This window comes from Molothrus aeneus, chromosome 2 (genome assembly GCF_037042795.1).
Source record: "Molothrus aeneus isolate 106 chromosome 2, BPBGC_Maene_1.0, whole genome shotgun sequence".
Classification (NCBI taxonomy): Eukaryota; Metazoa; Chordata; class Aves; order Passeriformes; family Icteridae; genus Molothrus; species Molothrus aeneus.
The window spans coordinates 63,858,158-63,879,845 of record NC_089647.1 but is presented as its reverse complement, the minus strand read 5'-3'; the positions used below and the strand labels follow the sequence as shown (position 1 = coordinate 63,879,845).

The 21,688-nt window shown below is 39.7% G+C and overlaps 1 protein-coding gene across 6 annotated transcripts in view; it reads left to right on the top strand.

Moving 5' to 3' along the window:
- The first annotated feature begins 1,935 nt into the window (after positions 1-1,935).
- Positions 1,936-21,688, top strand: part of PCDH9 (protocadherin 9) — a 664,951-nt gene continuing 645,198 nt past the window's right edge. For all 6 annotated transcript variants that reach the window (XM_066545056.1, XM_066545055.1, XM_066545054.1 and 3 more), the window contains exons 1-3: positions 1,936-1,948; positions 2,115-2,551; positions 3,762-6,931. In XM_066545056.1, coding sequence (XP_066401153.1) covers positions 3,896-6,931 — 3,036 coding nt within the window. In that variant the 5' untranslated portion in view covers positions 1,936-1,948; positions 2,115-2,551; positions 3,762-3,895. The remainder of the gene's footprint in view (positions 1,949-2,114; positions 2,552-3,761; positions 6,932-21,688) is intronic.

Genomic DNA, 21,688 nt, shown 5'->3' with positions numbered 1-21,688 from the left:
ATTATTAATGCATACATAAACATGCCGTATTTCAAAAGCAGACTGCATTACACAGAATGCTAGCAGTTCTAATTATCTCCTTTATTAATGGCTGTTCTGCTTTGTATTTTAAAAGACAAAAGAACTGCATACTTAATTCATTCACAGAATTCTTTTCCTAAGTGGTTTGGCAGTAAGGTTGCTCCTTCATGTCACTTGTTTGACTTTCAATGCTGGGGCTCCAGCCATCCTTCCTGTATTACATAATGAAGATTTTTCTTAAACTATTATTAGATCCGGTTCCGTTTTCTAACATTACTTGATGCCATCAAAACCGGGATCAATTTTTTTTCTGTGTGTAACAGTAACAAGAGTATTTTGGACACAACTACAAAGCACAGCGAAACTGAGAGTGTTTAATCTTTACGCATCATGGGATTACAGGATGTGCAATGCTCACATCCAGTATCTGCATCCATATGACTTGCAAGGATATGTACATTTATCAGTATGTAGCACACAATTCCAAACCATGCAAATTACTGACCTCTGAGAGGTACAAGCAGCTCCCACCATTTGTTAATAGTGCATCCTATGTGCAGACACATATGAGAGCCTAAGAGCCTGCATCTGAAAATGTAAAATCTTCAAGGTAAAACTCGAACCTTTAGCTCACCAATGCTATCCACTGAAAATGTGTAAATGAGATAGTACCACATACAGAAAAAATCAAATGCTGATGTTATCTTTGTTGTTTTTCCTATGCATATATATTTGAAAGGCTTTACCAGAAGCAGCAGCCCACATGGCCATGTACCTGGGCATACTAAATTGGATAGGTTCTAGCATACAGCTTGTAAATTCAAGCTGAGAAAAGCTAGCAATAAAAGCACAGTCAAATAAAGGTTCATTCATGGTTCAGAAAACGTTGAAAAAGGCACTACATATAATGCACTATAGATAATGCACTATAATCATCTTCTTGTCACACTTTTGAGGTCACTCATATCATAATACATTGGCATTTTATTACAGTGTCTTCCAGCCATGTGATGCTTCTTTGTGGCTAGCTGGATAATTTACCTGTGTCATTTATGGGGAAGGCGAAACGATCACTTTTATTATTTATCAAACCACAGAGAGGAGGAATCTTTTCCAGTTCAATGTTTAAGCAGACAAAACCCAAACCAGCAGAGTAGCTCTCTCTCTCCCTTGGCGAGTCTCTCTCTGACCCTTCGGGAAAGGGAAGGAGAAAGGTGTGCAGGCGTAAATGGGAGCCGAGACAGGGCTGGAGTCAGAGCAGCCTGAATTATAGATGAAAGGGCATGTATTAAATATAAGGCTGAACCGGGCGAAGGCGGGCCGGGGAAGGCGATTGCCTCCGAACCTGCGCGGCGCCGGGCGGCGGCCCCACGGCCAGCGCTGCGCTCCGCGCCGGGCCCGCATCGCACCACGGGCGGTCGCGCTGCCCCGCGCAAGCGACACCGAGCACGCACTGAGGCATCTCCCGCCCCGCAAAACCTCACACCGCGCCGCCAACCCAAACGCACCCCGAGCCCTTATTCCCCAACTACCCCTCAGCCACGCGCAAACCCGGCGCTGCTTTCCGCCCTCTGCGCGCCCTCGACCGCGGAGCGCTCGCCCGCCCTCCGCCCGCCCGTGTCCGCCGCGCTCCTCCCGCGGAACGCCCCGCTGCTCCCGCCGCGTCCCCGCCGCGTCCCCGCGTCCCCCCGGCCCCGCCGGTCCCCTCCGCGCGGCGCGCAGCCCCCTCCCGCCCGGCCGGGCCGGGGAGCGACGTGCCCGGCGGCCAATGCCGCGGCCGCGCTCCGCCATCCACCGCCCCCGCCGGCGCGGGCCAATGCGGTGCGGCGGGAGGGGTGGCCTCGCTCCGCTCCCACCCTCCCTCTGGGCTTATTGAGAGTTATATCAAGAATTTCAGTTCAGAGAGAGAGAGGGAGAAGGAGAGAGCGTATGTGAGGGAGAGAGGCTGGGAGGGAGGAGGGAGGGAGGGAAGGAGGGAGGGAGGAGGGAAAGCGCCGCCGCTTCCTCCCGTCACTAAAGCAATAACCTATTAGGATTTCTTTTTTTGATTTTTTTTTAATTTTTTTTTTTTTTTTGGGCAACTGTCACCCCAGAGCTAAAGAGGGAGAAGCACCGTCAGACCAACTCTTGCCATTTCCAGTCAGAAGTTGCAGACTTCATGTAGCTGCCTCTGCTCTGCCGAGAGAGGGACGGGAATGGTGTGCAGTGAAGAGTGGAAAATACCCCCGCTCTAAGAAGTGCACCGGATTTTTCTCTTGCTGTTTGTTTGGGTTGTTGCGTGCACGTTAGGCGCCCAAAGGATCCCCGCTTCACAGGAATGAAACGTGGAGAGGATGACTAACGACAGAACTGTGAATTTGTTCCCTGGAGTTGATAATTTGCCACCCCGAAGCAACACATATCTCGAGGAGGAAGCGTTTGGCTGCTGCTGATTTTTCCAAAACTGGTGGTTTACCAGATGCATTGTGCTGTATCTGCTGGAAGAGATCATTGCTTAGCTGCAGCAGATCGTCAAAGGTAGACAACTAACGTAAGTGCAAAGTTACCCTTAAGCTGGGATGCATTTCCTTTAAAGAAAAAAAAAAAAAAAAGCCAGCACACAGTATATTTATCTAGGGGAAGAATCAGTGTTTGGGATTCTGTTGGTGTTGGTGGGAAAGGCTCACCTACACGCTGTCTCTGCATCCCTACCTGCATTACTCTGCTGGAAGTAATCACAGGCATCAGTTACCGTGCAGCTTAATGCAGATAAGATTAGTGTCGGGGCTGCCTAGTTCTGTCAAACTGTAGGTGCTGGGAGCCTTGCACCCCGATAATGTGCGGTTAGCAGTGCATGCAAACAGAAGTCTGTCAGTCGCTTTCCTTTTTTTTTTTTTTTTTCTTCCACCTGCATTATTAGTCTGCAGTATTTATATGTGGCAGCTGCTAATATCATCCTGAAGGGAGACCAGTGTCAGTGGGGAAAGGCTGCACCTTTTTTCCTCCTCATATCATCAGAAAATGTATATTCCCCCCCTCTGTAAACATGCTTCCTGCTTCTAAGTTACATTTGGAATTTCCAGCCTCCTGATTTAGACTGTGTTTAAAAAAAAAATAAAGTTTTAGGTTATTAAACAGAAGGAGAAGTATCCAACATCTGGAGAAGAAACATTGAGCTGAGAGTGTAAGAAACTGTAAGTCCTGTTATTGTCTCATCAGTTAACAGGGATGTGAAGTAGCCAGTGACGACTGCTGCAGCAGCAGCATGTCCGGGTGGTTATTTCCCAGTACGATAGCTATAGAGGGGCATGTGAGGCACAGCGAGCAGAGAAAAATCTGGTTAGCAAGAGCTAAGAAATACATATGGAAGCAAACAGCAAATTACATTTGGCAGCTGGCAGAGCAGTTAGAATCTAGAAGTAGTCCGGGAAGGTTTTTTACTTGTACCAATGACTGGGTGGAGGAGGGTAGAGGGGGAATGCACTTTAGGGATTACACGGTGTACCAAGAAATTATTCAGAAAGTACGTGTGGAAACAGTAGCTGCCCTTAATCCTGCAAGTAGTTATTTTCATTCGTGCTCTGAGCAAATGCAGCCGATGGGATATTGGTGCATTTGTCCAGAGGGCTTGCTTGTAAAAGGGAGCAGTAGGAAAATGTACTGCTGGAAGCATGCATTGCAAAAAGAAGTAGTAGTTGGAGATTGTAGATTTATCATGCCTAAAAAAACAATAATGCTGTTCTGTGTGGTTGTGTTGACAGTGATGTCTCCAAATAAGAAATGAGATGTAATGCATCCTGCAGTCCATGCATGCCTCCTCTTGCAAATCGCGCATCATTCCTCTCTGGAAACCTTTAAGTCCTAAAATCCGTGGAAAGAGAATAAAAACATTATCATGGACCTGAGGGATTTTTACCTGTTGGCCGCTTTGATTGCCTGTTTAAGGCTGGATTCTGCTATAGCTCAAGAACTTATTTACACTATTAGAGAGGAGCTGCCTGAAAACGTGCCCATAGGGAACATACCAAAGGACCTGAACATTTCTCATATCAATGCTGCCACAGGGACCAGTGCCAGCCTTGTCTACAGACTGGTGTCTAAAGCAGGGGATGCACCTCTGGTCAAAGTGTCCAGTAACACGGGGGAAATCTTTACAACATCTAACAGAATAGACAGAGAAAAACTATGTGCTGGAGCTTCCTATGCAGAAGAAAATGAGTGTTTCTTTGAACTTGAAGTGGTGATTCTCCCCAATGACTTTTTTAGGCTGATCAAAATAAAAATCATTGTAAAGGATACTAATGACAATGCGCCTATGTTTCCATCCCCTGTCATCAATATCTCCATCCCAGAAAACACTCTGATCAACAGTCGCTTTCCAATCCCATCAGCAACAGATCCTGACACAGGTTTCAATGGTGTGCAGCATTATGAGTTGTTAAATGGGCAGAGTGTCTTTGGACTGGATATTGTAGAAACTCCAGAAGGGGAGAAATGGCCTCAGCTGATTGTGCAGCAGAACTTGGACAGAGAGCAAAAGGACACCTACGTGATGAAAATCAAAGTGGAGGATGGAGGTACCCCCCAGAAATCCAGCACAGCTATCCTGCAAGTCACAGTAAGTGATGTCAATGATAACAGGCCAGTCTTTAAAGAGAGCCAAGTAGAGGTCCATATACCAGAGAATGCCCCTGTAGGCACCTCTGTAATTCAGCTTCATGCTACAGATGCTGATATAGGAAGCAATGCAGAAATCAGATATATTTTTGGTGCCCAAGTCGCCCCTGCAACCAAAAGATTTTTTGCTTTAAACAACACCACAGGGCTGATTACAGTTCAGAGGTCCTTAGATCGAGAAGAGACTGCTATTCACAAAGTGACAGTGCTGGCTAGTGATGGTAGCTCTACACCAGCCCGGGCAACTGTCACCATCAATGTCACTGATGTAAATGATAACCCTCCTAACATAGACCTCAGGTACATAATAAGTCCCATCAATGGCACAGTGTACTTATCTGAGAAAGATCCCATCAATACAAAGATTGCCCTAATTACGGTTTCAGATAAGGACACTGATGTGAATGGCAAAGTGATCTGTTTCATTGAGAGAGAGGTCCCCTTCCACTTGAAAGCAGTTTACGACAACCAGTATTTGTTAGAGACCTCTTCCTTGTTGGACTATGAGGGCACCAAAGAATTCAGCTTTAAAATTGTGGCTTCTGATTCTGGCAAGCCCAGCTTGAACCAGACTGCCCTGGTAAGAGTTAAGCTGGAGGATGAAAATGACAACCCTCCGATTTTCAGCCAGCCTGTAATTGAGCTGTCAGTTTCAGAAAACAACCGGCGTGGTCTATACTTAACAACTATTAGTGCCACAGATGAAGACAGTGGGAAAAATGCAGACATTGTTTATCAGCTTGGTCCTAATGCCTCCTTTTTCGATCTGGATCGAAAGACAGGAGTTTTGACAGCCTCCAGAGTTTTTGACAGAGAAGAGCAGGAACGTTTCATTTTCACTGTTACAGCCCGAGATAACGGCACCCCTCCTTTGCAGAGTCAGGCAGCTGTAATTGTTACTGTGTTGGATGAAAATGACAACAGTCCCAAATTTACTCACAATCATTTCCAGTTTTTCGTATCAGAGAACTTACCAAAGTATAGCACGGTGGGGGTGATTACAGTGACTGATGCAGATGCTGGGGAAAATAAAGCAGTGACCCTTTCCATCCTGAATGACAATGAAAACTTTGTGCTGGATCCGTACTCTGGAGTTATAAAGTCCAATGTTTCTTTTGATCGAGAACAGCAGAGCTCTTACACCTTTGATGTTAAGGCAGTGGATGGAGGGCAACCTCCTCGCTCTTCTACAGCAAAAGTAACAATAAACGTGATGGATGTTAATGATAACAGTCCTGTTGTCATCTACCCACCTTCTAATACTTCTTTTAAGCTAGTGCCACTCTCAGCAATCCCAGGATCGGTGGTAGCCGAAGTCTTTGCTGTGGATATAGACACTGGCATGAACGCTGAGCTGAAGTACACGATTGTAAGCGGCAATAACAAGGGTTTGTTTCGGATTGATCCAGTGACAGGTAATATCACTCTGGAAGAAAAACCAACTCCTAATGACGTGGGCCTGCATCGCTTAGTTGTCAACATAAGTGATTTGGGTTATCCCAAATCCCTGCATACTCTTGTGCTTGTATTTTTATATGTAAATGATACTGCTGGAAATGCCTCTTACATTTATGACTTGATACGCAGGACTATGGAAACACCTTTGGATCGGAACATAGGGGACAGTAGCCAACCCTACCAAAATGAGGACTATCTCACAATCATGATCGCTATTGTGGCGGGTGCCATGGTTGTCATAGTGGTGATATTTGTCACGGTTCTTGTTCGTTGTCGACATGCATCCAGATTCAAAGCTGCCCAGAGGAGCAAGCAAGGTGCTGAGTGGATGTCTCCCAATCAGGAAAACAAGCAAAACAAGAAAAAGAAAAGGAAGAAAAGGAAATCTCCAAAGAGCTCTCTTTTGAACTTTGTGACCATTGAGGAGTCCAAACCTGATGATGCAGTTCATGAACCTATCAACGGGACAATAAGCCTTCCAGCAGAGCTGGAGGAGCAAAGTATAGGAAGATTTGATTGGGGCACAGCACCACCATCAACCTTTAAGCCTAACAGTCCTGATCTTGCCAAGCATTACAAGTCTGCCTCTCCGCAGTCTGCTTTTCATCTCAAACCTGACACTCCAGTTTCAGTGAAAAAGCACCATGTGATTCAGGAACTCCCGTTGGACAACACCTTTGTTGGTGGTTGTGACACCCTTTCCAAACGCTCTTCCACTAGTTCAGATCACTTCAGTGCCTCAGAGTGCAGTTCCCAAGGAGGCTTCAAGACAAAGGGCCCCTTACACACCAGACAGGTAAACGAGCACTTTTACTGGTCTATAAGTACTGCATACAAGTGCCCGATCAACCAGTATTAAAAGTGCCACTGTGTTGTGGGGTTTGTTGTTTTTTTTTGTTTGTTTGTTTCATGCTAATTTAATTTAGTTAACATTATGGGGGGAACAAAAAAAAACCTAAACCAAACACCAAAAACAAGAACAAACAAATAAAAACCTTGACCTTAATCATGTGTTTGCAAAATGCCTCTGATACTTTGGGTTTTCAAGAATTTTGGTTGTTAGAGGACTATGCATGTGCACATACATGCACATGAGCAAAAGTGAAAAAAAAAGACTTTTTTTTTTCTCCCCAGTATTTAACTGTCCAATTGTAAAACTTATTGAAGAACTGTTTCCGTATGTGCTAAATTTCAGTCAGAAATTTGACTGTATCAAGGTTGAAGGGATATGTACATTGTCTCAAATTTCAAAGAGAGTTGGCTTGAATTTCAGCTGTTCGAGCTGATTTGGAACCTTGCTAAGTTAGTGTTACTAAAAGGGTTAATTTTTTTTTCCCTAACAAAGACAGCCAAATTTCCAAGCTACTTCATCAGTGAAGCACGTGGTTTATTGGTAGGATATAACTAAGCCATACGTAAGTCTTCCTCTTGTTTGAGTTCAACATGATTTTGTTGTAATAGACGAAAGTTGGTATCGCATAGACAGTTTGCTGCATATTTTAAAAAAATTGCCAAAGCATACTTTTGAAAGGAATGCGTTCTCTGAATACATCTGAATTATGCAGGAAAAAGAAAAAAAAGTCAGCCCATTGTAAATATTTCCTCATCTTAGTAATGCATAAGTGATCTGACATATCTCATTTTAAACTGTGGAACACGCCATATGAAGAGGGATTAAGAAGCTGAGAGACTCATATTTCAACCAAATCCAGCATTAGGTGTGCTTTTTGCTTTTTCTTTTTTTTTTTTTTTTTTTTATTTCTCCTCCTTAGGTTTAATACTTCCTTGCTAATAAAGATTTAAACGCGGTGCTGACTTAATTCATTTTACGGGCGCTCCTCTTGCGGGCGCCGCGGGAGCGCGCGCGCGCGCGGCCCGTAGGTGGCGCCAAGGCACCGCGCGGCGCGCGCTGGCCCCGCGCCAGCCCTGCGGAGGCTGCGGGGGCCGGGAGCGCGCGGGGCCCGGGAGCGCGCCCGGGCCCGCCGGCACCGTCCGTGCTGGGAGTCGCGTCCGTGCTCCTCGCAGAACCCCCCGATGGACGGTGGTTTGTGTGAGTTGGGCAGGGATGTGGATCCTAGGGAACCCAGCGAGGCACGTTTAGGCTTGTCCTTGCGAAAGGATTTTGACGGTAGCCAAGTTTAGGGCAAAGTCATCCTGTTGTTGTTGCGTTAGCCTTAGCTGTGATGAGCGTTCCCAGAAGTGCGTCTTGGCTTTGCGTGTCTGTGAGGTGTCACGCTGACAAGGTGCTAAGAATAAAACGAGCACTTTGGAGGCAGCTCTGCTAAAGTAACTGCTCTGGCACAACTCCTTCTTTATGAGACACTGAAAACACCACAGGAGAATCTCACAAACCCCTAACCTCTCTGAGGGACTTTTAAGAAGGGTCTACTCCCTAAGCCATCTCACAGCACTGTACACACATTGTCAGCGTAAGTTAAAAAAGCTATCACAAAACCCCCCAAAAAATTATAGAAGAGCTCTGCAAAATCTGTGCTTACTTGTCTGAAGTTTTCTCCTCAGTTTTGGTTGCAAAATGTTATCCCTCCAAACCACACATTCCTTTTCTGTTCTGAGATTATTTTAATTTAGGCATCAATTTCCAAATTCTATCAGAAAACTCAGACTTAACTCCCCATAGTATCTAGAGGCAGTTGGGACACCCAGAATTTTTTACCTGACAGAATGTGTAAGCTCTGCATGGCAAAATTGAACATGAGGGGGATAAAACTCCCACAGCCATACAAAAACAAGTAGCAGTATTTCCAGAGTTACCTGTGTTAATTACATTAAATACCCTGGTCTCCATTTAATAATATCTGTAATTATAACTATATATGGACTTGATTTAAATTTCACTGAGATCTTAGTGTATCCTTTTTGAAGTCAGTAGATACTCATGATTTGGATTGCTTCCTGAAAAAGCTGTATTATTATATGTAAATGAAAATACAACTCTTTCTTAGGTAGACAGTTACCTAATCTGAGTTTGTATATTTTTATTCTGTGGGGAATAATATAGTGTCTTTCTGTTTTTTTTCTCCCAATGATGAGTGTTACAGTATGTAATCTTTTTAGGCTTCCTTTTCAATTTTGGCAGGAGTAGTATAACCATCAATGGTAGTAATCATCAACAATCTTCCTGTTCTTCTGTCTGTAATTCCTAAAATTACGATGCATCTTAGCTAATATTCGTTTGCACAGCAGTGAAATACACCATCATATGTCTTTAAAAAAAATAGTGATAGAGTATGGCCTTTAAGCAAAGTATTCAGATTTAAAGATCTTACTGAACAGTACTGTGTGCTAATGCCACAGCATCTGAAAACAATTTTTACAAATTCCTTTAGGAAGAGATACTTAGTTCTGTGGCATTATACTGTTTTCTTCAGGTTTAACATAACTAATTTCTCTGCATCTAATGTTGAGTTACATTACTTATGTATATACAGTAACTTGGTGGGTTTTGTAAAATGCATGGGAATTGTTGTGGATGATGTTAAGATAAGGAAAGATGAAATATAGGATAAATATATGTCTAAGAAATACTAGCATCCTCCACCTTTACTTACAATTTCTTTTAGTTCAAGGTAAACACACACACAGTGTGTCTTGTAGATACATTTACATTAGCAAAGAGCTGAGACATAAGTCAGCACTTGGACTTCATTCAAGCAAAATTCCGATGCTTTTGTTGGGCACATGGCCCTAGAAATCTGTTAGAACTAGGTCTTAAATCAAAACACATTTAGAATTTAAAATATATTGCTCAATGAAAAATTCTTAGGTTTTTTGGGGGGAGTTTGTGGGGTTTTGAGTTTTTTTTTTTTTTTTTTTGGAGGGCAATTTCTGTTCAATCATCAATTAATTTAGTGGAAATTCTGTGGTTAAGTTTTTACATGTGACTTTGAATTGTACAGGCTGATGTTTCACAAGTACCCAGTATGAAAACCAAAGCCTCCTTCAAGTGCCTATCTTGCAGTAAACCTGGTGGATGCTCTGAAAAGAGCATTTTTGAATACTTGAACTTGGGATTGTTCTAAATGCTAATTCACATAATTAGGAGTATGGAAAGGATGTTGCACACCACCAGCTTATATAGCTAAGCTTCCAAAATCAGTGTTATGACTCATAAAGAATACTGAAATCTATGCAGGCTTCTCAATCAGTGTTCTTTTCAGTATTTGATTGAACTTTAAAATGCGCTTCAAATTAGTAAGTCATTACACCAAACAGCTACATAGAAATACAGAAGAAGACGACATGTTGTATTCTTCTATGTGAAAGACCTCGTTTGAAAAGCAAATAAACAGACAAAAACTCCTACTCAATGTCATTAGATTAACAATAGATTAAATAATAAAAGAAATTAAGGCAAATTTACTGTGGTTATCCCAATTTTAAATTATAACAACTTCATTTAATCAGATTTAAAGCACAGCAGTGACAAATAACACAGGTTTAAAAATATGTATCAGTATAGGTTATGGGCAAAACCTTCAGTCTTCATTCCTAATCAAAATGCATTTAGGCATGTGCTTAACTTTCATTTAATGTGTAAAACTGAAGCAGATCCTTAAAGTCCAAGTGACTTGAGATGTTGTCTTCAAGAAAAAGTTGTAAGCACACTATAAGCACTTTTCTGAATCAAAGTGATAATTTAGAAATTTTGGAAATGTGCACACTTCTAGAAGATTCAGGAAAGCTGAATATATGTTAACACTCTCCTTGTATTTCTGTGCTCTAGTGGCAGAAATTAGGGATTTGGGGCTCGAATGACACATTAACTACATTCCATACTAAAGTATATTTTTAATCTTATACTCAATAACATAAGCTCTGTAGAGATTGCTTTATTCCTTTTTTAGCCAATGGACTTCTTGCCTGATCAAGAAACAAGTAGCCAGGCTCCTGCTGATCAATGCACATCACTTAAGCTTTATGTGGCAAATCTAATTGATGTTATCTTACTTTGGAGTGTTTAAATTTGTAAGTTTGGAGTTTATGTAAGAGAAAAGAAAAGCTGAAAACATTAATGACTCTTAATTTGATACGCTGAGAGTGGCAATTTCAAGGTGCATAAGTTGATGGAAATCTGCATTGGAACAGCAGTGCAGAGCTTACGTCACCTGCAAATATTAAAATTCTGTAACCATAGCATTCCACAATTCTCGGTGCTGTATTATTTTTAGTGGCCTTGTTTCATCACTTAGTATAAATAAAAAAACACATACATTCTTTTGTATGCTTAGTTTGGTTTATGTGTTAGCATGGATATTAGTCTTGGGTGAGGACTAGTCATCTGGAAAAGTGTCTGCATGTAAAATTCAATTGTTTTCTAGTTCTGTATATTTGTATATGTATACTAAAATATTAGAAATGGTGATCATGTACAGTGTATTTTTTCTATTGTTGAATAACTGAAAAATAGGTTAACAGATTTCACTGAACTGTCTAAAGAAATCCATCTTTGAGCTGAGACCAAGCATGGCAAATTTCAGCTGAAAAGAAGAATTTTTCAGAAAGTTATGAGCATGTAAAAACTGGGAGCTATAATGGATATCTGAACATAACCCTAAGCTATAATACCATTTTCAATAGTGACGGTAGACGTGCTCAACTAGAGTAGGGAACATTGTGTGTATACAGATCAGACAGTAAAAGCTTAGTAATCTTCATTTCTCTTTAAATGTTTCCTGTGCATGAGATTTTTATCAGAATCACTGGAGTCTCATCTGTCCCGAATATCCAAAGCCAAAGTTTCACATATGCTAAGAAATTTGTGCCACACACGTGAGTGAGAACTGGATCCTGAGAGTTTTATGCTATTGCAATTTTGTGATAATTTTCTTTTGTATATAGGAACAAGGGAGAATCTTTTTAGTTTCCATTTCAGATTTTCAGTTCCAAAGAATCTTTTCTTCTAGCACAGCAAAACCATATCAGCCACACTTTATTGACAGCAATTTTATTGTAGCTAGAGGCTTACAGTAAGCTGTTTATTGCTGTTCCCTAACGCAGTTGACAGCAATTGGGGAATTAATTTTCTTGCCCCTGATGTGCTTTCTTGGGTATAAACAACAGATGTTAAAGATATGAAAACTGTGACCCATTTACATTCAGCAGCTCTTTACGGGAACAGTCTACCTGTCTGAAGTGCAGGTTTCAAGCCCTGAGTAATTTTGCTCCATCAGTTCTAGGATTCTAACTTTTTCAATATTGTTTATCTTATACAAATACTGTCAAGGGCCAGGTATGTAATGCCTATGGATAGATCCTCATCTAGGCAATTTCTGTTCAAAAATGGCTGGATTCAAGTTTCATTTAGTTCAGGAGATGCTGTATCTTCTTATTCAACCATTTAATTGCATTGAACATATAGGATTTAACTGACAGAATGGACATAAAGTGTTCTGAAAGACCTAACAGGAATTAAAGGTGCTACCTGATATTCTGGTATCACGACTTTCACAGAACATCATGGTGGTCTGTAAAATCTATACTCATAAGTTTCCTTAGTTGCTATCCAAGTGTGGCCATGTTGCATACATTCTGTAATGTCCATGTCTTCACTGAAGAAAAAGAACATACACAGAATCATGTATCATTTTTTCCTTCTTTTATTTCTTTGGCTTCCCAGCCCTTGGCACAATGTATGTAAAATTATTTATCCCCGTACACTGATGTGGGCACTTAATCAGTTCATTTCTGGTTTACATGAGATAACATTCGTTTGAGTGGAAAGATTTACCAGACTGTACATAAGAGATGAATGGATGCTATCATATTTTACTGCAATATGGGGGGAGGAAAATATCTTTTGTTCATTTCTGTCTTTTAAAAAGATATTTGCTATGTAAGGGGCTTTAGCATCTTACCTAACTGAGATTTTAAGTGCTAGTCTTGACACAAAATGCATGTTAAGTGTTCCCTTACAATTAAAACACCATACAAAAAATTCCTCCTAAAGGAGTTGCAATAATTTTCTTGCAGTGTGTTATTTTCTAGTGAGCTATAAACTCTCTCTTGAAGCAGAAATAGCTATTTCTGGCAGAAGACAACTTAAATTGATATTGCTACTTTTTCACTGGTTGTGAAATTACAAAAATTTGAAATAAGAAAATAAATTGTTTTGAACAGCATTATTGTTGTAGCTGTACAAACATGTGTATATATTATTCCTGGGACCACTGTGTTTCAGGAAAACATAAAGGCTGCTACAATTTTGGTACAAAAATTCTTGTTAATCTTTCTAAAAGTATCTGGACATTCAAATCTTGGAATGATTTGGTCTTCATTCCCAATTTAATTTCTGGGTTTTGCATATACTCTGAGTTCTATGTGATAATACAGAGAAAGGTAGTTAAAAATTAGATTTCTGATCGTACTGAGATGTTTAAATTGTACCAATCTCAAAAGTTACCCATTTTTTGCTTCTTTTTCTTTTGCAGCAAGTGAAGTGGAGGGTGGTGGGGGGGGAGATTTGTTTTAAAGTCTTGACATGGGTTGTCCTGCATCTTCTGTTGCCCAGAGAGAAAATCTTGTAATTATTCATTTCATTGTAAATATTCATATTCAGGAGCTCTTGGTGTGTAGAATATGTAGTTTCCTATGACCTGATGTTGTAGCTTTGCCATTTCTTTTGTAAAAGTCACTTTGAACTTTTGGTGTGCAAATATTAATATTATTACTTGAAAGTTGGTTCAGAAAATGCACACTTCCTGTTACAAGAGGATTATAAAGAGCCTTTTTCTAGAGTAACAGTTCATCATTTGAAGTTGAATCCAAGCTGGGATAAATCTGCTGGTTTTTTCCATCTGCAGCTCTTTCTAATGCAAACTTCTTTATAAAAAACAATAGGATAATATTGAGATAATATTTCCAAAATCTAAAAAATATGTAAAATTAATCAGAAGTGAAGTGAATTAAAAATCCTTTTATTTTGAGCTGAATCTGATAAAATGGGAAAGATCAGCAGGATTTTGCTTTCTTCCTTTGCTTCCTGCCCCAGGTTTGCAGAAAGGTGGTTTTAAAATAACCATCTCTTCCCAATCCAGAAAATGAAATCGGATATTCTCACTGGCTGAAGGCTGAAAGAGAATCACTACTGATATTGATTTATAAAATACTTTGTAGCCTGAAACTGATATTCGTTCATTTGCTCTCATTCCTCCCAGTGAAATTGCCAGATGCTTCATTTGTAGTTCTGAAGGATGTTCTTATCACCTCCTAGGCTTTCATGTGTTACTAGCAAGAAAAATCTCTTGTTGGTTTTCTTTATCATTAAAAAATGTTAAATATCTGCCTGTACAATATTTTTCATCAAATGAACTAATTTAGCCTATGCCTTGTAAGGTCATAGAGCCTTTAAAACACTGAAAAAGTCAAGAGGAAGACCATGCTTCAATTATTAATGGTATTTTGCTATTCTTCCAAATTCTATGCTATTCTTTTGCTCTTCTTTGCTATTCTGTTGATTTGTAGCCTGCAGTAGTATCTCTTAAATGGCTACGCCTGCTAGATGTAAATATCTGTCTCCTTCATAACACATAAAGTTACGGAAACAATTGTCTTTCTGATGTAAAGGTTCTATAGGATGCATGTGTTTCTACATATGACCTATGTAGCTGCTCTGCTGAGCTTCATGGTGAAATGCTTTGACCACTGAGGTCTACCTTCTCTTACCAAAAAATTTTTTGGAAGAGAGTTTTCACAAAAGCTTGATTTTACAGGAAGGGATGCAGGAGCTTCAGAGAAAGGTGTAGGCTAATGTATTTTAACATAACACCTCCTTCCTGTGTTGACAGGCCGCACAGCCTGAAAGGGAATTATATTTAACTCCTGGTTTTAGTAGCTTTCCATTCCGTGAGCTAGGTTTTGAGAATATTGTTGTTATTCCAGTCCCTCTTCTTAGAGCATGTGATGAATATTATCATGATTGCTTCAGGTGTCCAGCTTCTGATGGTGTATCTAACCTTATTTCTGCACGTGATGTTCACAGAAAGTACAATTGGTACAGTTTTCACCAGTACACATAGCTGGTAGTGCCTCAGCACACAGTGCATTTTGCTTCTGTTGAGACTATGGTGGGATTCATCTTGTTTGACTTCTAATTTTGTGACAAATCTAGTCTACTTCAGTGGGTTTGTGGTTTACTCCACCCTGAAGAAAATGCGGTGCTTTAAGCTGAGTGACAAAGCTAAACAACACAGCTCAGTGAGTTGCATCCCATGTCCAGGGAAAAGTATAATTTGGTGTGATCCATATTCTTCACTTTCCTTTTCTCACCAAGGTCAAGAGAAGGGTTTTAAGGTTATATATTTCTTTAAGTGAAGGTATTATTTGAATAGTGCATGTGGGCACAAAAACTGTATGTGCACAGTTGCCCTTGAGAAGTCTTCTTTAGATTACAACTCATATTCAAAGGTTTCCAAATTAGCAGAAAGAGTTTCACTACTTTTTATTAAATCATTATGTGGCCATCATCTATCTATTTTTGTAAGACAGTGCAATGAAACATCAATTATTTTGTTTTGATGCTGATCTGAGTATTTCTGGCTTTCCTCAGAAATGCGTGTTCCTTGGTACCTGATTCTGTGAACTTTAGTCCAGACCATTCACATTATAGTGTAAAAATGTTTCTTTTACCTCTCTGGTAAAAGGTATGTGTCTATAGCAGTAGGAATTTTCAGTCAGTTGTCAGATTGTCTCACTTTCACCATTGCAAAAATACAGGCCAAAATGTCAGTGACATGCTAGGTTACCACTAAGAGAATTTGAAATTGCCTTCAGTTTGTGACAACGGTACTCTGAAACATGGATGGTGTTGAAGTCTGCAGCATCCAGAGCAGCAGGAGGTAGGCTGTGTACCAGTTGCAAAGCCTGTATTTTTAACTACTGATAGATAAATAAGAAGCAAACAAAACCAACAAAACCCCCAACCAAACAAAAACAACCAACCAACCAAATAACATCCCTCCCCCCCCCCCCCCCCCAATTAAATCTGCATCTGCTAAGGACGGTAAACGTTGCCTGTTGAAATTTAATCTCTCTACTGTACAGGAGATGGACTTTGCTATTTGAGATATCATCAGTTTCATTGCAGAAAGCTGTTACATCTGTCAAACATTTCAGTTTGAACTGAACGCCTGATTTTTTGCCTTTGTATGCTACAAGAGCACCAGCTTGTCAATCAACAGAAGTACAAAATTAGACAAGATAGGTGATCTGCTGCTGTGACTGGCATTTTATTTTTTTTAACAACATCGTTTTTCTTTCCTAAACTTAAAAATGGCAGTATTTTTCTTTAGTGGGGTAACAGATGAGAAAAATTGATATAATGGAGGGAGGTCATTCCAATCCTGTTAGTCTTGGCTTCTAATGCCCATTCTATTGAAAGCACTGGTACAGTCCAGGTGGACAATGGAGCTGTAGGTGACTCTCTGTATGAATTTTATGAATGTCCATTTTGTGTGAATGAGATGAAAATATGAATGAGACTTAAATAGATTTGATTTTGTTATTCTTCATTCTCACTGTGGTTTTAATGCATTGCAACAAACCTCATGCAGCCCAAGGTAGGGGCATAACCAGTAGGGCAGGATCACTTTTAGGGGGGCTGTGTAAGCTTTCAAGCTGCCTCTGGGAAAAGCAGGCTCCAAAACCTTCAGCAAGTAATTTGAATCTTGTAAAATTCGTGGGGTTTTGATCTGCTTCTCTGAGTACAAATCAGAACTTTTGTTTCTTAATGTGATTTTCCAAATTCCAGACTAAGAAATGGACAAAAGCATAGGTGCCTTTTGAGAGGTTTGAGAAACTGATGCACTTCTATGGTTTTGTGATGTGTCTATTGATAGCATCCCCAGTGAACATCTCTGGATTTCAGTATCACTCAGCTTTGCTGAATCTAGGCTTTGGCCCTCTTCTGTGCTTTAGCAGTTGATTAAGAAATATTCTAATCCATCACAGACTACCAAGAAACTAATGGCTTGTGAAGTATTTTAGTCTTCAGGCTTCCACTATAAATGATATGAAAAATAGTATCATTTGGCTGACACTTAAATACATCTCTTTCTTTTATGAGATACTGTCTCTGTCCTTTCATGTTTCTCTTTTTTTTTCTCTTCTTTTATTCTCTGAGAATGCTTATTTTTGTAAAACATATTTATGCACATATTAGAAATCTGAGTTTCACCCTCAAATACATAGTATCACAGTGCAGAAGTGGCACATTTTATGCACAATCTGTTCTAGTACACCCAACTCATAACCACACACTGCTTGTGTCCACACAAAGACTTTTAATGAACCATGGTCTTTAAGATTCAAGGATTTGAAACATTTGGAAGCATATCTGTATAGCAGCATAATATAGCAAGCCATTCTATATGTGTTGTAGTTAAAAAAGTAGACAAAATAATTATTTCATGTATGTTTTTATTTGCTCACTTTTTTGTCTTTTCTTTTTATAAGACCATTCATACTTTTATATACGGCACAATTTGTAATAGGCATGCTATCTCACAGACTTATGATAGAAAATTGATTCTGAAAGAAAACAAGAACAAAAGAATGTTAGTCACAAAGCAGAAGAGCGGAGATTGCAACTCAGTAACTGGATAGTGCTTCTTGAGTTCAGCAATTTGAAAGGGAGATTGGGAGGAGAGATGAAAACATTCATATATCTTTACATTTCAAAATGGTTTAAAGATGACTGAACTTGTTGGAAAACTTATTCTTTAGTAAGAAAGCTGGCAGTGCTGCTGTGATATACAGATTGTCAGTGATCCTTGAGTATACTTCTTCAAAGCAGTGTGCTGAGCACTTTTCAGTAGAGCAGTTCCATTCAGTGCCTGCTGAAGCTTTATAGATGTTGCAGAACACCTCCAGACAAAGTACTTCTCATTGTCAACTATGATATTTATGTGTCAAAAGTATGTCACAGAAGTAATTCCCAATTTTAGAACTTTCATTCTTTGGATCAGTGGTGATCACATTAAAAAACACTCTGCATTCACTGTCTCACACTCGGTATTATTTAACATTTTCATGTCTTAGTGCTAAATAGCAGCCTTAGTTGTATTCAGTATTGTGGAAATTCATTTCAGTAAGCCTCTGGCTACTGAAAAGTGTTATATCTTACATCCTGCTGTCCTCAGTAAAGATTGTTGGGGGTCAGGATAGCCCTCTGCACTGTGTGCTCCTGCTTGCTACTGCTCATGACATTTGGCATCTGATAGGGATGCTGTGATAGCACCTTCAATTAAAAGCCATAGGCAACAAACATAACAAAGAGAATCCTTAAGACTGCTTAACATTATGCCATTGCTTTGACTTGAATAAAACGAGCATGAGAATAAATTGCCTGTGTTAGCTTAATTGTGATCTTCACCTAAGCACTACTCATGAGACCTTAGACCCAGCAGAAAATGCTAGTGGGAATATCAGGGGCTTTTTGTGAAATTGCTTATATTTATCATATTTCTTTTAGAAAACACTGACACAATTTTATTCCAGCTTTAAAGCCTTAAGCTTTTGCTGCCTGTTTTGGGTTTTCATTACTTTTATGTCTATACAGTTACACAGATAATGAAAAACAAAAAAAAAAAGCCTGCATATCTGAGCATGTAACACTGCTCTGCAACTATATAGCACCTCATTAGTTTTTTCAGTATCAGAGATAAGTTAGCATTCTGTCATGAAATCTGAACTGCCACCACATCTCCCTGAAGCTTATAAGCCGTGCCATAGTAACTTTCAAAAAGTGCATTAACTCTTGCAACAGAAGATTCAGTCTTGTAAACACAAAGAAATCATATGGCTCTATCTATCTGTGAAGCCAATTTGTTTGACATTTTCTTCTGTAAATTTTGCTGCTCTTAGAAATCTTTTGAAATAGAAAGGGAGAAATTTCAGTTTTGTCTCTTTTTGCACAATGCAATTGACTAAGGTAGACCTAACCTCATTTACATTTGGACTGTGCTGTACACTCATTACTCTTTGAATGTGATGTGCCTTTTCTCATTTTTTTAAGATTCTATCTTCACTGAAGGAAAAAATGTTTTATATCAAGATTGCTGTTGTGAGATATCTACCTAAATGTAAAATCCTTGTGGAGACAAGGTATTTTGTACCTTACTGTAGCTGGAACAATTCACTCGGGGTTGATCTCTACTGGCTATGTACAGATGAATCTACAATACCTTATCATTAGCAGGATTTTCTACTGCCTTACCTACTTCAGCATGAAATCATGCTGCACTGTCTTGCAGTAAGGTGCCTTTAAGGATATGATTTATGTGTGTACTTACTCTAGGTTGTTTAACACTTCTCAACTGATGCCAAGTGAGTCTGTCCTACTATCTGGAAAAACCATACAATTTGGTCCTGTGGTTGAATTAAAGTCCTTGGGCTTTTCACATATAATACTGATGATATTAGCAGAGGTACCCCTAAGTGTTCCTGCCAGGCTTGCATCACCATCTGGTGTAATTCCAATGCATTTTCATACATCTTCAATGTCGGTGTTACTGTTCTGCAAACTGTGCTGGATTGCCAATGATTGCAGCTGCATACAATGGCTATAACTCAGTCACCCCCTAAGGCGGAGTAATATGAGTCACCAAAATCAAACATTAATTCAGCACAGGCCATTACTTTGTGATGGAAATGGTATAGATGTGCCTGTATTCTTTTTTTACTAAATTAAAACACAGTATTTTGTAGGAAGCATGATCAGAATAAAACATTCCATCCATGGTCTACTCCATGTTGGCAATAAATGTTCCTAGTAGACTAGGAACAAATGTCAGTTCCTTTACAAGTGAGGTAAGCAGTTCTGGGCATGAGTTGCCTTCTCTGAATTTTTTTGTTCTGTAGCTGAGTCTGCCTGCTCCTAAGAATGTTCTTCTCAGTGTGTGTCTTCCACCTTTTGAAAGTTTCTCCTGAAACTGTCCATAGGTTTGGGGTTTATATTCTTAAAATGCTCCTTTGTGTTGTCTCATCTCTTTATTTTTGAGCTGATCTCAATGACTTTTTTTGATATTTTCTACTTCTGAACTTTCTAGGTAATTTGCTTGCCTCATATACAGGTGTTCCTGTACAGGTGTTCCACCTATCCCCTCATTTGCAATATACTTTTATTAGCAGTATTTTCCCCCATCAACCTACCTACAAGACCACATATTTGATACAGTCAGTAGTTTCTCAGTGTGAGACATTTTCCATTCACATGTGATACCTGCTGGCTGCTGCTTCCAATTATGCCATATTCTGGAAAGCTGAGTTGTTGAAGTATTGGAGTGAATGTTATAATCAAACTAGTTAAGAAGTAGCAGTGTGTCTCATAAAGGGTCCTGGACAATGTCTGATTTCTGCCAAAAGCAAAATACTGACAAGTCCTGCTTTGTTTTGCTGCTTTTTCAGGTGGCAGAGAGCTAGACATACATTCATTATATTGTAAAATCATAACCTTCGAGATCTTGCTGAATCTGCCCTACAGCTATTTATCACATGATTGCAGGGAATGAAAATAACATTCTTGCTTCTACTAGGAATATGTTGCTAACCTTGGGGCAAGATAGTGCATAATTTTATGTGTGCCTAGTCTTGCTGTTATATATAGACTGTTTTGAGATGAATCAGTGTTATCATTTCCCAGAATTTAGCACTAGTCCTTTAGCAGAGCCAAGGAGATTTCATATACTTAGGCTCTTGGCTACAATAGTGACCAGGGATCTCAAGTCTGAGTCACATTTATATTAATGCCATTTTATAGTCATGGACAAAGGCCAAAAAGATGCTAATATCATTTGCTCCCAAGTTTGGTTTTTTTTTTTTTTAGGTTAGGGCTGCATGTAACTCTACTTACTCTAATAAAGGCTATCTGAACCCAATTCTTATTTCATATTCATTAATTTTGTAGTTGTGAAATCACAACTGTTTCCCTGATGGTTTTGCATGTAGTCAAGAGTTGAATCTGTCTTCTCATGTTTGTGTGATAACCCCTCTTTCTTCCTCCCACAAACAAGCTGAAGGAGATGCAAAGATCTCTAAACACCTTTTTCTGTCCTGTGGCACGCATCCTTCTCTTGCAGCTTCTTGAGTAATAATAGCTGGGTTTAAACAAGAAGCAGTAATTCACTTTAAATAGCAAGAATTATAGAAGCTGAAGCTCAGTCCCTTCTCACAATTACCACATTAACCTCTGAGCTGCCAAGCTGCTGCTTTTATACGCATAGCTCTACTATAGCTGTGTAACAAATACACAGCTCTGACTTCTTGAGTTACTTTGTTTGCAGGGTGATATGCCAGGAGTAGTTTTAAGCACATTGAAATAATCTGATACTACACAGACACTGTCTGTCATGGCCCACTTTTGAGCTACTTATGCATATAGACAACATTTTTTAGTATTGTCTAAGGATAAACATTTCTGGAAAAAAATTTTCAAGCTATGTAAACTGAGTTTCAGGTTTTAGTGTCTGTGATATTTTAACATCTTTAGAACAACAGGACAGCATGAAATTAGCAGAAAAAGACTGAGGCATATTCAACT